The sequence below is a fragment of the Engraulis encrasicolus genome, chromosome 17 (genome assembly GCF_034702125.1).
Source record: "Engraulis encrasicolus isolate BLACKSEA-1 chromosome 17, IST_EnEncr_1.0, whole genome shotgun sequence".
Taxonomy (NCBI): Eukaryota; Metazoa; Chordata; class Actinopteri; order Clupeiformes; family Engraulidae; genus Engraulis; species Engraulis encrasicolus.
The window spans coordinates 21,883,744-21,900,756 of NC_085873.1; the positions used below are offsets into that span (position 1 = coordinate 21,883,744).

Here is a 17,013-nt window from a genome sequence, read left to right on the forward strand (position 1 = left end):
TTCATCAGAGGGTCACATGGATGTTGATGCATGATGTGCTTTAAAATTAGCTGATGTTGTTGTGGAGGTGTGACCTCCCTGTCAAAAATGAATGAATGCTGTTACAGTTGTCCTCGATGTGGTCCAGGTGTGGGAGTGTATATATGCCCCTCATCCCTGTTCATGGTTTTTTTGGGCTGCTCTTTCTGATTTCTTTCTTTTATATAAAAAAAAAAATTCGACAGGACAGTCGAAGATGGTGGGAAGCGAATGGGACAGAGAGACCAGGGAGGATTGGGAAATGAACCCGTCCGGACTCGAACCAGGGTCCCCGTAGGGCATGCAAGCCTAAAGGTGGGGGGCTTAGCGCGCTGAGCCACACGCCAACTCATAAAACTTAAACATAAAACATAAAAACTTTATTTGTACAGATGCAATCATTTTGAAGGATTATCCATTCTTTATAAATAACATTTTATTTGCTCCAAAATTAGGTATTTTGAAACTTGATAAAATAATAAAACAGACTATCAGTCAGTGGTCCTAGATTCATTGTTTGTTGCCAGATGTCATATTTATTGTAGAATATTTCCAGGCAGATCACAGTCTTAATATAATATTGAACAATAACTCAAAACCATGTAGACACATTCATACATCCTAGTCCAGGACCCCGTTTCTCGAAAGCATCAATGCTAATCAGTTAGCAACTTACTTGGCTCCCAATGGAAATTTCCATTGCAACCAAATAATTGCTAACTTAGTTAGCAACGACGTCGAGAAATGCACCCTAGAAGGTTTTAGTCAGATGAGGTTTAGTCAAGTGTCAGACAACGATTTGTCTTCAATCAAAAAAGGAAGGAGATGAGAGAAGTAAGGAGGATGAACAGGCAAACTGTGGTTTTAGATCCACTATTTGGAGGAAGTTTAGTAGGCGTGACGACCTCGATGAATCCTGGTGGGTCACTGCGGATGTGATATCTGATCCAATCTTCATAACTGGACACCCTGGAGTAGACTCCGGGTAAGTTAGGTCTGGCACAGCCATAACCAAAGCTCACCACCCCAGACTGGACCCAGAGAGTATCCTGGCGGTACACCATTGGCCCACCAGAGTCACCCTATGAAATAAAACAATATTAGTTAACACAAACCAAATAGTTTTACACTGGCAAATGAAATGTTGGCTACACAACGAGCCATCACCCCTTATCATCAGTACATTTCTGAGTGGGTGCGGTCATTCTGGCTTGATTCGCGTGTTAGAATGTCTCTCTCGGGCATTTGCAGCAGGTGCAGCCCTATTATTGCATAGGGAGCTGTCCACACATGTGGTGCTGAAATAGCGTGTCGGAATGGTGGTATGTTCATTCCGACAAAAGAAAAAAGGAAAGTCGGAATGACGGGACATTTCATTTCTTTAAAAAATGTCACCATTCCGACAATTGAACGTCAATGTCGAAATGTCTGTATGTTGGAATGGCAGCATGTAACCAACAAGTGCAACATTGGTATGTTTTTTTAAGGACTTATATTTTAAAACTGGTTTATTTCAGGATTTTTTCAAGTTTTTCAGGGCGTTCGTATTTCATATTTCAGGAACTAGAAGTTGATGTTGCAGCATAGGGTTAGCACTGTTGCCCTTGCAACTAACTTAAAACTTATCCTACCGTGCTGTAGTCACTCAAATTCTTCTTAAAGGGAAAGTTTAACAATAAAAAACAAACACATATGTTTCATATTTCAGGACTACCTGGCAGGAGTCTTTTCCGCCCTCAAGATATCCAGCACAAATCATGTTTTGTGTGATTTGGTTAAATGCCAGAAGGTCGCCACACTCCTCGTTCTCCACGACAGGAACCTCTACTTCCTGGAGTTCCCCTGGGTATGGAAGAGACTCTAAAGGAGCAAAGGTCAGGGGAGAGGCAGCAGTCAAAGAAGTTAAAATATGAATGCTAACACATTGCATTGTGGATGTGCACATACACTCGCCTCCAAAAGAGTTGTCGCCTACCCATCTGTTTGGAATAACAGCTAAAAACCTGACTTTCAATTAATCACTTGGCTTCAGAACTCACTCATATGAAAGCTACAACCCTCTCGAATGAAAATGTATGTACAAAAATAAATTGTATGCACCAAAGAAAGATTGACCCTTTAATGAACACAGACAGGGCAGATTTTGACAAGACAAAAGTTTTGTCGCCTATCGAACATAATGTGAAAATGAGCAGATAAGTCACTTCAAAACACTTCAAATACGCAGATCGGGTGTCATATTTAATCACTGATTCACTCACACCTCTCCAGAAAATCAACTTTGGCCTTAGCTGTATGTTTTGGGTCATTGTAATCATGGAAAGCAACACAATGAAAATCAATGGAGTTCAATGAGAGATGGTGACATATTTGCTATTTGTAGAGCAATACATTTTTAACTTCATGATGTAATCAATGATAAAAGCCCTCACACACCAGCAGCATGCATGCAGCTCCACATAAGAGCTGTATCCCTCCCATGTTTGACTTTAGGCACCATGTATTTTTTCCAAATTCTTCACATTTAACAACAAAGAAGTCTCTCCCACTGTCCTGTCTCAAAAAAGCCAGCCAAGAGTATGTCAGGCCTAATTCTGACAAAAATGAAGGCTAATGGGACTCATACTCTGAAATCAAGATCCCAAGATCAACCATTTTAGAACTGATAGCATCAGAACTATATGGTGTTGGAGATGAAGAATATGAATAAAGAGAAATGGTGCCTAAAGTGAAACATGGTACAGATACAGCTTTTATGAGGAGCTGCATGCATGCTGCAGGTGTTTGAGGGCTTTTGTCATTGATTAAATCATGAAGTTAAACATGTATTGCTCTACGAATAGCGAATATGTCCCCATCTCTCATTGAACTCCATTAATTTTCATTGTGTTGCTTTCCATGATTACAATGACCCTAAACATACACCTAAGGCCAAAGTCGATTTTCTGGAGAGGTGAGAGTGATTCAGTGATTAAGTATGACTCCCAATCTGCGATTTTGAAGTGTTTTGCAGAGACTTATCTGCTCATTTTCACATTATGTTCCATAGGCGACAAAACTTTTGTCTTGTGAAAATCTGCCCTGTCTGTGTTCAATAAAGGGTCAATCTGTCTTTAGTGCATGAAATTTAGTTTTGTGCATACATTTTCATTCGGGAGGGTTGTAGCTTTCATATGAGTGACTTCTGAAGCCAAGTGATTAATTGAAAGTCAGGTTATTAGCAGTTATTCCAAACAGATGGATAGGCGACAACTCTTTTGGAGGCGAGTGTATAGTATGTATTTACAGCGTGTAGACAGTGTTGCCAGATTGATAGGGCTACTTGGGATGGCCATCTGCGGGTAAAAACGGGAAAAATGGTCCATTTGGCGTTTTTTTCTGCCGTTTTGGGCCCATAGAAGCCAATGCAATTTGTTGACGTTGGGCGGAATTTTGCACATTTGGCTGTTTTTGAGAACCTTTTGGGCGGGATTTGATCAGACACATCTGGCAACACTGCCTGTTAACAAAGAACATCATGATTAAGAATATCACCTCCTTCACTGATGGCACCCCAGCCAGTGACCCAGTTGTCTGATCCCTGGTGGAAGATGCTGCCACTGGCTGCCAGACACACGGGTCTGATGTAGTTGTTGAAGGTCACAGGATTGCTCAGCCGAAGCAAAGCCATGTCATTGTCATTGGAAGACGGATCATAACCGGGGTGTAAAATGACCTCGGCCACCGTTCTTGTCACTTCATGTGGGTTTGAACCGTGCAAAGACTGTCGACCCAAACTGATGTTCCATCCACTTGGGTCATCACTGTTGGGGGAGTGGACATACATAGACAATTAGGTAACACTGTACTTGACGCAGGTGTCTTAAGTATGACATAACAGTGTCTTAACACAGTCATTAGGTCAGTGTCATAAACATTTTATGACTTTTAAGTGACATTTAAGTTTACTTATGGTAAAGACAGCTCTAACAATGTCAACTTTTCATAAAACGTCGATGACATTGACATCATGTTAATGACTCGCCCACCATGACTGTCATGACACTCGTTTGACACTATTACGACGGTTATGTCATACCAACGCATGACGCTGGCGTCAAGTGAAGTGTAACCGACAATTAAGTGCCAAGTAGAAGCACTGTAGGCCTAGAGATCCATTTTAAGTCTTATTGCCAAAGACGTAGGTTACTAAATATATTTAAACCTCATAGTTGCAATACCTGCTCTGACCACAATCTTACACAGTGCACCTTTAAACCCCATAGTTGTTTGTGAGGAGAATTTTTGAGGTGAGCATGCTCAGGGCCCTAAAAATGCTCCTGAACATCACTATATATTACAATGTTATGCCAAAACAACGGAACAATATAATACCAAAAATGTACTGAATAGATGAAACTATGAAATTATGGCCTACCTGAAGAAACAGTGAGCAGCAGACAGCACCCACTCCTTGTTGATGAGGGACCCTCCACACACGTGACCAAACTGTTCCTGGAGGCTGACCTGCCAGGGCCAGCTACCTGGTGGGGCGTCCTCCCCCCCAACTATCCTGCCGTTCAGAGGAGCCATGCCACAAACTAGAGGAGAAACAAGTGCCAAACGTCATTACAGGTGACCAATTTTTGAGTATGTGAAGAGTTCAGATGCAAAACCCCCTAACTCCATTTCTGAAGACCTGCACTTCTATATGTTTAGAGAACACCGTTGTTGGTTTGGTTTACATTCATATACTTGATAATACATATAAATAGTTATATTACATAAATAAAATAAAAAAGTATGCAATTTTGATAGCTTTGTATTAAATAAAAATGAATTAAGATTATTTTCTGAAAAGGCACTTAGGGGGTTTTGCATCTGAACTCTTCATGTGTAAAGTAAATTTACTTTCAAAATTCCCATTATTTTAGGCACAGAGTTGTTTGAATATTTCATACTATCTGCACTCTTCTGTGCAGTCTCGACGTGAACAAATCCTGGCGGGTCACTTGTGATCCATAGATTGATCCAGTCTTGATAACGAGACACCCTTGAGTAGACTCCGGGTAACTTGGGCCTGGCACATCCATAACCAAAGCTCACCACCCCTGACTGGACCCAGACCGCATCCTGTTGGTACACCATTGGACCACCAGAGTCGCCCTATGAAATAAAAAAATATTAGTCAACAAGTGCAACATTGATAAGCTTTCAGGGCCTTTCAGGATTTCAGGACCTCCGTATGTTCAGGACTTTCAGAACTCAGTACTGCAGGATGTTTCAAGATTTTCAGGACTTTCGTATTTGAAATGTCAAGACTAGGCTACCTGGCAAGAGTCTTTTCCTCCCTCAGGATAGCCGGCACAAATCATGTTTTGTGTGATTTGGGTATTTGCCAGAAGGTCATCACACTGTGTGTTCCCCACGACAGGAACCTCTACTTCCTGGAGTTCCCCTGGGTATGGAAGAGACTCTAAAGGAGCAAAGGTCAGGGGAGAGGAGAGAGGAGGGCAGAATAGATCAGGGGAGAGGAGAGAGGTGGTCAGCAGCCAAAGGGTTAAATAAAGAGTCATCTATTTATTGGTGGAATTTAAAAGACAATTGGTAACATGTTGCATTAAGATGACCCAGGGCATCTAGGCTACAAGTTGCTGTGGTGACCCCTGGAGGGCAAATTTCATATTCACATTGTGCACAACTACATAGACCCTGGAAGGTGCCCCCCCACCCCCGGCTGCAGCCATATTTTGCCTGTGCTTTAATCTGGCATTGCAAACACAGCATGTAGCCTGTAGAACAAAGAACATCATGATTAAGAATGATTAAGTCACCTCCTTCTCTGATGGCTCCCCAGCCAGTGATCCAGTGGTCTGACCCCTCGTTGAAGATGCTGCCACTGGCTGCCAGACACACAGGCCTGATGTAGTTGTTGAAGGCCACAGGATTGGTCAGCCGAACCAGAGCAATGTCATTGTCATGGGTGGACGGATCATAACGTTGGTTCAAAATGATCTCGGACAATGTGCTTGTCACTTCATTTGGGTTTGATTCATGCAAATTCTGTCGTCCCAAACTGGCAGTCCACTGATATGGATCAGGGCTGTTGGGGGATAGGAAAAAGAAAGATGAGAATTTCTGGAAATGAGCTGGATTGTTCCTTTAAGCCCTGCAGGACAGCATGATAAATAATGAATACTAAAAGTAGAGTGTTGAGGAAAATACCAATACCTGTCGAAACAGTGAGCAGCGGTCAGCACCCACTCGTTGTTGATGAGGGACCCTCCACACACGTGACCAAACGGTCTCTGAAGACTGACCTGCCAGGGCCAGCTACCTGGTGGGGCGTCCTGCCCACCGACTATCCTGCTGTGCAGTGGAGCCGTGCCACAAACTAGAGGAGAAATCAGCACGATTAGTAAACAGGGGATATTCACCATTCATCCTACTCAAGTCCATTTTTTTATGGACTTGGACTTGTCTTGGACTCGCTATCAATTGGACTCGGACTTGTCTTGGACTTGGACACTGGTCTTGCCAAATTAAGCTTTTGGACTCGACCGGGTCTGTCTTTAGAATTTATGATAGCCAATGCTCTAAGCAAAATAGAGTGGAGCTTGAAATCCAACAACATAAAAGTTTGTCTTCACATCCATGGCATATAGGTTACCTTCAAACATTCTCATAATTGACAGTCATCCTTTTCATCGTTTAACACTGACCGACATGTGACTCTGACTTGACTTGGACTCGAATGTTGTTGGACTCGGTCTTGTCTCGGACTCTAAATTATTTTGACTCGGACTCGTCTCGGACTTGACTATTCTGGTCTTGGACTTGTCTTGGACTCTACAAAGGTGGTCTTGACTACAGTCCTGCCTACAGGTACTGTATATCTAAGATGGCTAGTTGTCCATTTCCAAGATCTTCTCGAGCACAGAGATAAATGAGAAGAACGAGAATAGTGGTATCTACCGTATGACAGCTCTGTATCTGATTTGCCATTACAACAAATCAAATTCAGCTGTGAAGCTAACAAAACAGAGAGGAAAATATAGGTGCCGACGTTGTGCCATTTAACTTTGTCTAGGAGCATCGAACAGTGTCCTATATTATATGACCTATATATGACCTATATTTTCCTTTCAGTGATCTTTTGTTTGATCCAGCACGTGTACTACTGATGTGCGCGCATTCTATGACTTTTTGAAAGCTACCAAACAGGCAGTGTGAGATAGGACAATCAAAGCTTGCAAAGGCTCTTGGAACCGTTTGGTTCAGGAGATCTCCTAACCAAGCCGAACAATTTATCCACAGCCAAACCAAAACTCACTGCAAAGTTGCCAAACAGGACGTGAGGTCATATCAGGACAGATTTGATAAATGCCAACCCAAGTTGATAGAGGCACTTGGGAAACCAAAACAAAGGGGGCACAAAAAATGGACAATTCAACAAGAAATTATCAAAACAGTTTGAAATAGATGACTGGATGTTTGAATATATCTACGTACTTTCTCTGCTGGTCTTAGTGGGGCAAATGAAGCTGCTGTCTGTGTCGATGCCACTGGAGTTGAATGTCACAAGGCCAAGTCCTGGTCCCTCTCCTACGTTCTTCATGATCCATGTCTGGAATGCAGACACGCGAGCGTAGACATCTGGAGCTTCGCCTGTGCCACACGGGACCCCAAAGTTGGTGATCCCCGACTGCACCCACTTGGAGCCCTGTTTACACTGCAGAGGACCTCCAGAATCTCCCTGGTCACACAGAGAGACAAGAAGAGTAGAAGATGGACATGTTGTTGTTTTGTTGTTTTTGGACATTTTATGGACCTTTATTTCTGATAGACCCAGTTGGCAACTCTGGGCCCGCCCTTGAAATTGCTTGTTTTCCCCCACGGTTGCCCCACCCGCTGTATGTAGTGGCTCATTAATATGCCTAATGACTGCGCAGTGATTGGCACCGCTGGACCACGGGTGGAGCATTTGGAGGGGGAAAAAAATGCAGTTTCATGGGCAGGCCAGAGGAACCGACTGGGTCAATAGGATAGTGAAGACTGGCAGGAAGTGAGTGTGGGGAGAGAGATGGGGTAGGGTTAGGACAGGGGTGGGAAATTATTTTGGCCCAGAGGGCCGCATTGGGTTTAGAATATTGACCGAAGGGCCGGATGCCACAGACAACTTGCCCGTGTCAATAATAAAACATAGTGTACGCTGACGTACAGTAACTTGGCAGCAATGATATTCCTGCACATTGTAATTAAATGTATTTAGTTGAAGCCTATGTCTTTGCTTAATCTTAAATTCTCAAGACATTTGTTTTAGATAGCATATTAAGAATGTTGAGTAACCGTTTGAATTTGGATTTAAAAGTTGTCTTTCTTGTAAAGGCTCTGGGGGCCACATGAAATGGCTCAGGGGGCCGCATGTGGCCCCCGGGCCTGAGTTTGCCACATCTGGGTTAGGAAATGACCCAGGCCAGATTCGAACTTGGGTGCCTCTGGGCATGCAAGCCCATATGTGGGGCAAAACACGCTGCGCCAAAGCGCACCCCTTAATGTTGATCAACTTGATTAATGTGTTGATGCTGGATGCTGCGTACGCTGCATTGACCCAGGCCCCTGGAGCAACATGCAGTAGACGCAGTATTCAGGCTCAAGAGACTTGAGATTTATAAAATAAAAAATGTTAAAGCTGAATGAACACATTCTAATGAATGAAATATGAGGGTAGTTTAGCTTTTCAGTGCAACTGATTTCAAGTTTGTATGTGCTTCAGAGGCTGAGAGGTAGGCCTATTTAGGTTTTTATAGGCTGAGGGCACCTTTTCCCCAAAAGGGGCTTAGGCATTTAGCAGGCGTTTTTTGTAGGTCCCTTTTGCTAAAATGGGTGAACACATTTAGACATTGCTCACATGACTTAAAGCTTTACCCTTCTTCTCACCAGCACAGATCAGTCATAACAAGAAAAGGTATATAGCCTACATGTTGCTCTATTGATGCGACTCTTTTAAATGCAAAATTGTTTTCCTCTGAAGTTCTGTCTTCATAAGAAGTTGGCTTACATGGCACACAGCTTTCCCCTTCTTTCCACCGGCACAGATCATAGTAGGCAGAACGACGTCACCCAAACGAGTTTCTTTAACTTTGCAGGTGCACTCGTTGTTTCCCACCACCTGCAGCTCCACTTCCTGCAGCGTCCCAGGATCTGGAAGAGGATCTGGAAGGAGAAGACAGTATGATTACATTCATATTGTAAACAAAAAAACAAATCTAGATCCTGTAGGGGCGACATTGCAGAGGAGAGGTTTGTGACCATGATCATTCTTAATTTCGAACTACTTCTTGGGATCATTTTACTGCTAGGTTGTGTTCCAATATGTGAACTTGCGTCCTCCACTTGTGCTTGTGGCCTTGTACCAGGAAGTAATACGTCATGATGACACCATGACAACAGCATTATATTTCAATGTCTTGCAAAAGCTCAGTTGTACAGTCCTTTTCTCATTTGCAAACTGGATGGTGAATGAAGAACAATACCACAAAAATTGTTGTGGCTAGGCTGACAGCGGGGAAACGACATTGTTTTCTCCACGGAGGTGGGGCATCAGCAAAATGTGAGGCCACAAGCACAAGTGGAGGATGCAAGGTCACATATTGGAATGCACCCCTAATGTAATGAGTCTGGGCATGCCCTGATGAAGGCCAATATGGCCACAACGCGTAGGCCCATGTGTTTTTAAACAGCATTGCCATGTTAAATTAAAGGCTTTTTAATATTTTTCTCAAATCTCAGAGTGCCTCTACTTTTCCTTCTTTTTTGGACATGCATTTTAAGTACTGTTTACTTTTACTTGATTTTGAGATAAGTACTGGGGGTCCCCAGAAATTTGGGATGTCAAAATGGGGTCCAGAGCCAAAAAAAAGGTTGGGAACCACTGGGATACATTAAAGGTGCACTGTGTAAGATGGTGACCAGAGTAGGTATTGCTTATGCTGCTCATTGAAACTGTGCGGCATATTGCCAAATTTGATCTTTTCATGAATATTTACTTAGTAATAAACTAATATTAGTAGTTTTGCTGCTAAAATATAATAGTTTTGCAGCTAAAAATGCAATAGTACCTCCGAGCCCCACAGAGCCCCAGCCGGTAGCCCAGCAGGTGGTAGCGTTATGGAAGCTGCTCTTGTTGGAGGGCAGGCAGACGGGGCTGATGTAGGACGTGAAGTTAACCGGCCTATCAAGCTTCATCAGAGCGATGTCGTTGGCAAAAGGCTTGTCTCTGTAGTCCGGATGCTTAATGATCGACTCCAGAGAGCGTCTGACTCGGTGTGGATTTGGAGCGGTGGTGTTCTGGGTCTGCATGCCCAGGTAAACAGACCACCCAGTGGGATTCACGCTGAAATATTCAAAACACAACAGACAGATTTTTAATTCCTCTTAATATGTGTATGAAAAATATAGATATATTAAAAAATACATTTGACAAACACTGTAAAACATTGTGAGCCAGTCGAACATAAAAAGGTAAGTTGATCTACCTCAAGTTTATAGGCGTTAACTCGAGGCTTAACCCAATTCGAGGCTTTCTCAAGTTGAGTTAACTAACAAACTTTAATGCAACAGGGCAACTTACTTTTTAACGTTTAACTGGCTGCAATGTTCTACAGTGTAGTACAAAAGGAAAGTCCCTGCTTACCTAACAATGCAATGGGCAGCCGTGAGTACCCATTGGTTGTTGATGAGACTCCCTCCACAGAGATGGCTTCCATACCACTCATGGTGGAGGCTCACCTGCCAGGGCCAGTTGCCAGGAGGGGCGTCATCTCCTCCCACTACACGGCTGTTCAGAGGAGCTAGGCCACAGTCTGGCAGTGAAATCAAAGAAATGTGTTACAGCAGCCCTTTAAAGTTTTTTTTTCACTGTTGGTTGTTCTGTTTAGCTTTGCTGACTGTATGCTGTTCGAATGCCAGCAATTAATGTAAATGTTCATGAAAATGCCCTGGATTATTTCTCTTGTTCAGTGGCTTCATTATTTTTTGCTATTTGCAGTTTTGTTCACAGTTTTGGAAGATACTGCTCTAGCATATCTGCAATATACAGTATTTAGGGCCTAATAAAGCATTCCACTGGCAAACAATGCGCATCACGAGGCTAAGAAAAAAATATAATCATAATTTCATAATTAGATGAAAATGGTAAAAGGTAAAATGAGATAAAAGGCAAATGTATAGCTCACTCTCTGCAGTAGTGATAGTCCCTGTTGGCCTGGTGGTGGATGTAGCTGAAGTGGGGGTGGGGCCTACATCAGGAGGGCTAGTTCCACTGCCATCGTCACTTGTGTTGTCTGGAGTGGTCATACCTTTAAAATGGAACAGAACATAATAAAACAGAATTCAATTAACATTAGACCACATGACAGAGTTTTGTTAGTATCTCGATTTTGTTTATAGTATATCTAGGTATCAGTGGTGATACCTTGAAAGTAAAACAGAATTAAATTAACATTAGACCACATGACAGAGTTTTGTTTGTATCTTCATTTTGTTTTTACATATTTTGAAATTATATGATACTGATTAAAAATCAATACTGAGGAAATGTCCTCCTCGTTCCCCTCCACCCCGATGCCACATACCCATTTACAAACAAAACTCCAAGTGTAAAGAAATCTCACACACTCTCCATTCCACCAACAAACTTTAATACAAGGATTCAGTCATCCGACCGGAAGAAGGTCGGATGACGGAAACGTGAAACGTTGTATTAAAGTTTGTTAGTGGAATGGACAGTGTACGGAATTTCTTTACACTTGAATGACAACCCCACTGTGATAATCTCCTACGCACCTGCCCAACTACAGAGGTGTGCACAAGCATCTTTGTTGAACAAACGAAACTCCAAAATGAGACATTTCACTACTATATCACTTATTGAGACACATACAGACCTGTAATACTTCGGGCAATACTATCTTCACTTTGAGGAAAGCCTACAGGGGACAAAAACAGCTTAGCAGGCATATTCATTAAGATTTGTATGAAACAGTACACACCTGTGACGATTTTAATATCTCAACCTCCTTTACCCCATCTGAAGAGGCACGCACGCACGCACGCACGCGCACACACACACACACACACACACACACACACACACACACACACACACACACACACACACACACACACACACACACACACACACACACACACACACACACACACACACACAAACACAACCTCTCAACAGTCAATCCCCAGTCCTCAGCACCTGAATATGTCAGAAAGCACCCAACTAACTGCACATGTTAACAGGACACATGAGCCATCTGCTCGGATTGCTGAGCTGCCCAAAACAGACATCTTGTACACAGTAAACAATGTGGTGTCAATGTCACTCTTCAAGAGCTGAAATTAACTCAATTTCAGATAACATTTGGTCTCACTCAGAAATAGTGTACATTTTACTGTATGGTCAGTGTAACATTGTCAGAGTCAATTCCACTCAGTATTGTGTGAATATCAACACTGAAGTGTGAAGAAATCATCTCGCTGTTCAGTTGCAATTACACTGTCCACTTGCAGAATTTTACACTGACTTTTGACTCCACTGTTGGAGTGATTTGACTCTTTTGTAAATACTACTGGAGTTATAAAAGTTTACTCTGGAATTTTTACACCCTATTTTTTTTTTTTACTGTGTAGTAGACTACTGTAGTGTATCCACAGCACAGCAAAACTCAAGTCATTCAAGTGTCTGTGAATATTATCATCTGTTCAGGTCATGTTATATGTTAAGAGTATTTCTGTAGTCAACAGGACTTCTTCTTGGAGCTTAAAAACATTCAAAACGTTTCCCTCTGAAAGTTGCACCACAGGAAATCGAACCTGTGCCTTCTGAGTCTCTACCCAGAAGACCCACAGTAAAAAATAGGGCTTCAATGTTTCAGAGTAGAAAGCCCATAGGGAAACTCCAACTCCCATTGTCATTGTGACACAGCACTCCACAGCACACAAGTGAACACTGCACACTGCACACAACGAAATTGCATTTATGCCTCACCCGTGCAACGGGGCAGCCCTCAGTGGCGCCCCATGGGGAGCAGTGCGGTGGGACGGTACCATGCTCAGGGTACCTCAGTCATGGAGGAGGATGGGTGAGAGCACTGGTTGATTACTCCCCCCACCAAGTAAGTAAGTAAGCTCATGTAACCGAGATCATCTGCACTATAGTTCGCCATTTGGGGCCCGAACCTGCAACCTTCCAGTCAACGCTTCACTTCGGCATGGGAAGCACATCATGATACCGCTGAGCTTGAGGACCAGTCTGGTAGCACTACTATGCTGGGGTGCATTTTTTACAAGAGATGTTGTTAGCCTGTTCGCAACTTCGGTAGTTGCCAATGGGAAAATTCATTGAAAACAACAAAGTAGCTAATGTAGTAAGCAACTTTGGTTTCGAGAAATGTACCCCTGTATGAGACTTCGGGAGGGAGGTTTACTAACGTTCTACTGCCGAACTATAGCTCTCAATGTTTACACAATATTGAGTAGAATTAACTCTGAAAAATGTACACTGACCAATCTAAATGTAGTTAAATTCCACTCTTCAAGAGTTATATACTGACACTGAGTTTTTGCTGTGCAGACGTGCCAGGCTCATTGTGGTGAGAGAGCACATCCGCAACCCTAATGAGGGAAGCACACCCAAACTGCACCCACTCAGGGTGTCTCCACTTCTTACGCCATTACTGTCAGAGGCTCAGTTGGCTTCTGCTCCTAGACTGTAGAGCTTCCTTCGAGCATTCAAACCACTGACCACTGACTTTACAATGTCAGCCTCACATCACACATTCACATGCTGGTGGACTGCTGGTGGTGCTATCTTCCACCAGGAGCCATTTGGGGTTACATGCATGGCCGTAGCCAGCTATAAGGTCAGGGAGGTCCGGACCTCTCTACATTTTTAGGGAAAATATATTTTTTTCATCTCCATTTTTGTATTCATGTTTAATTTGACATTTGGTCAAGGAAATATGAAATTTGTGAGTGGGCATACATTAACTACAAAAAGTACATATTCTACCTTTAGTAGTAAAAGTTTTCCATGTGCTATGCGCACACATCATGGATCTCTCTAATTTCAAAATCCTGACTACGGCCTTGGTTACATGTCTTGCTCAAGGACATTTCGATGGGATCAGGCACAGTGGGGCTTAAATCTGGAAACTTTCAGTTGGCGAACAAGCAATGCTACCATTGCCAAAGACAGCCAAATGTGGAAAAGATTGACTCTGCGCACGGTGTATTCAAAATTATTGAATGGCACATCAACAAATCCTGTGATGTGTCTGGCAAACATGATGAAAATGTTTGTCCTCGTCCTGTATGTAATAGATAACCCTCATGAAATAGATACCACATTGTGGTTAAATGAACCAGTCAATAGAATCCAGCCTGGTAGGCCGACTTAATCAAAGCCGTGTCCTGGACCAATACAGTTGTTGTCATAGTTATAGCCATCATCATTCATCATAAACAGGTTTTTAAAATGTGAAATTCTGAACCATTTTTTTTCACCTTTGTACATGTATTAAACTACGTCTACATTATTTAAGATTATTTACGTAGCTCTATTTAATCTACTACAGATAGAATGATAGCGATATTTCATGATAATCCTCTGAGGTACAGTACAAGTACATTTCAACCATACCGTAGATAGACTCCAACTCTGTTTTAAGCACCTCAACTCACAATACCTCAAGCCAAAAGGCTTCCCTTGATCAATGACAGAACATATATAGTCTGTGATCCAACAATCAAAGTTCAGAAAGTAAAACTCACAGTTGAGTGCAGGGATGAGAAATACTACGGCGATCCATAGTCTTGATGTATCCATGGCGGAGCAGTGACAGAGTTGTGAGAGCGCTGGGAACACTCTATAGCATATATAATGGAATATTTGCCTTGCAATCGGCCAAGCCCCTTTCAGTCAACATGACAGTGTAGTTTTCAAAGCAATTTCCAGTCATTAATCTCTATGCTCTTTAACAGAAATTACCAATAATGTATAGGAAGTGAAAGGTTAACGCCACACCAAAGCCTTTGGCCTACCCCTCCTCTATTTGGATTGGTGGGCCTAATACAAGGACCACTGATGACAGCAGTCTAGTGCCATTGAGATACAACACCTTGCAAAAATATTTCCATCCACGTGTACAATACCCAGAATGTGGTATATTTATTTGTGATATAAGCTGAGTTCAGAAATGTCAAATTGCGTAGGCTTACCTGTAGTACACTCTAAAACATAAAGGTGCCTTAAATGGTTCTGTTTATAAGCTCTGCATGGTTCTTCATAGAGTGGAAACTGTCCGAAGAACCATTACATTATGTAAAAGAACCATTACATTAGGTATGTAAAAGAACCATTAAGCTACATTGTGTAAAATAACCATTACATTAGGTGTATGTAAAAGAACCATTACATTATGAAAAAGGTTGTTTGTGCAGTTTATGATTCTATATTGGAAATGGTTCTTCAGATCCTCATCATCAGCTTCATATCCATTTGAGTCCATTGTATTGCACATTCTATTTAATCAATTTAATTCTATTTTTGCTGTTTTTATATAATATATCACACAAAAATGTATGTAGCCTATGTAACTCCATTTCACAAACATTTGTTTTTATTTTGTACTTGATTTCTCACTAAAACATTCTTGAAACATCATTGCATAATCAGGCCCAAGGTCACCAAGAAACAATTTCCAGTCGTTAATCACTACACTTTAGAAGAAATGTTGAAATGTTGGGGTGTTGGAAACTAAAGGTTAACATATGCCACATCAAAGCATCTGCTTTCTCCCCTTCACCTATTTGAATAGGTGTGTTAAGGACCCCTGACAAACGCAGTGAAATGCAATCATTGAAATGCAACACTTTGACAAATATAATCAATATTCAATACAAACAAGGAATGTGATACACTGTGGTTGCCAGAAGTTTTTTTTTTAGCCTACTTTTAATCTGATTAAACCTTTCCAGTTTTAGATGAGTTATTAGGTGAGGATTATTCAAATCATTTACAAATGGCAACGTTATTTCCAAATACAATAATAATGACAGAAAGAAAGATTTAGGGTTAGGTTTAGTTAGTAAACAACGTGAACATTTCAAAGACACTGAAGAACATTCCATGAACATTTATTTCACCATGCCTTTGCACTTTACCCTTCACACCTTATATAGGGCCAACTGCATACTACAGGACACAACCTATACGACCACTTGTACTCTCTGCTGCTGTGTGTGTGTGTGTGTGTGTGTGTGTGTGTGTGTGTGTGTGTGTGTGTGTGTGTGTGTGTGTGTGTGTGTGTGTGTGTGTGTGTGTGTGTGTGTAAACTTCTGCTTTCCACTGTATGTTCTTAAAGTTGAGTGCGGGGATATCAAATAACGTATTGATCTGATGTACCGTAGTATCACAATAAAACAAATAAATGTATGTAGAACTGATGAATAAAAAAAACGGCACATCTTTATTTAACTTTATTTAACTTAATTTACACATTTGGATTGTCGGTAACACTGTCTTTTACTGTTATATCTATTAGCACTTATACATACAATGTGCCCGTATAAGTAGCCTTAACTATAAGTAGACTAACTTGTAGTACCGGATTGTCTTATTTTGTAGGCTTTGAACAAAAACATTTTGAAAAATCATACATAATTATTACATAATCTGGCCTAAGGTCACCAAGAGGCCTTACTGGAATGATGACTACAGTATATGCAGGAAAAATGGCCACTTGAATAAACATTGCTGTTCAAAACAAGGCCTTCCACTCACAATAGGAACAATGTGGTGGCGCAATAGTTGCAGCAGCCCTGGAATATGTGTACAGTGTATTCTTAACGTAATTTCGTTGTCAAATTTATTTTGTCAATGACAATAAAAAGCTCTCGACTCTTGACTTGACTCTTGAAAGTCAACATTGTACAAAGGCT

General features: G+C 41.8%; 1 protein-coding gene across 2 annotated transcripts; it reads right to left on the reverse strand.

Moving 5' to 3' along the window:
• Positions 1-562: 562 nt before the first annotated feature.
• LOC134467952 (polyserase-2-like) lies at positions 563-14,900 on the reverse strand. 2 transcript variants are annotated; one of them, XM_063221967.1, is made up of 15 exons: positions 14,845-14,900; positions 11,946-11,987; positions 11,235-11,357; positions 10,694-10,862; positions 10,119-10,393; positions 9,059-9,213; positions 7,510-7,753; positions 6,229-6,391; positions 5,832-6,100; positions 5,328-5,473; positions 4,959-5,163; positions 4,436-4,598; positions 3,553-3,821; positions 1,733-1,878; positions 563-1,100 (listed from the first exon to the last, which is right to left on the reverse strand). In XM_063221967.1, exons 1-15 carry the CDS (start codon positions 14,897-14,899, stop codon positions 828-830), a joined length of 2,697 nt encoding a protein of 898 aa, XP_063078037.1. In that variant the 5' UTR covers position 14,900; the 3' UTR covers positions 563-827. The 2 variants fall into 2 exon arrangements, with proteins under 2 accessions (XP_063078037.1, XP_063078038.1); XM_063221968.1 differs by lacking the exon at positions 11,946-11,987.
• Between the last annotated feature and the right edge of the window lie 2,113 nt (positions 14,901-17,013).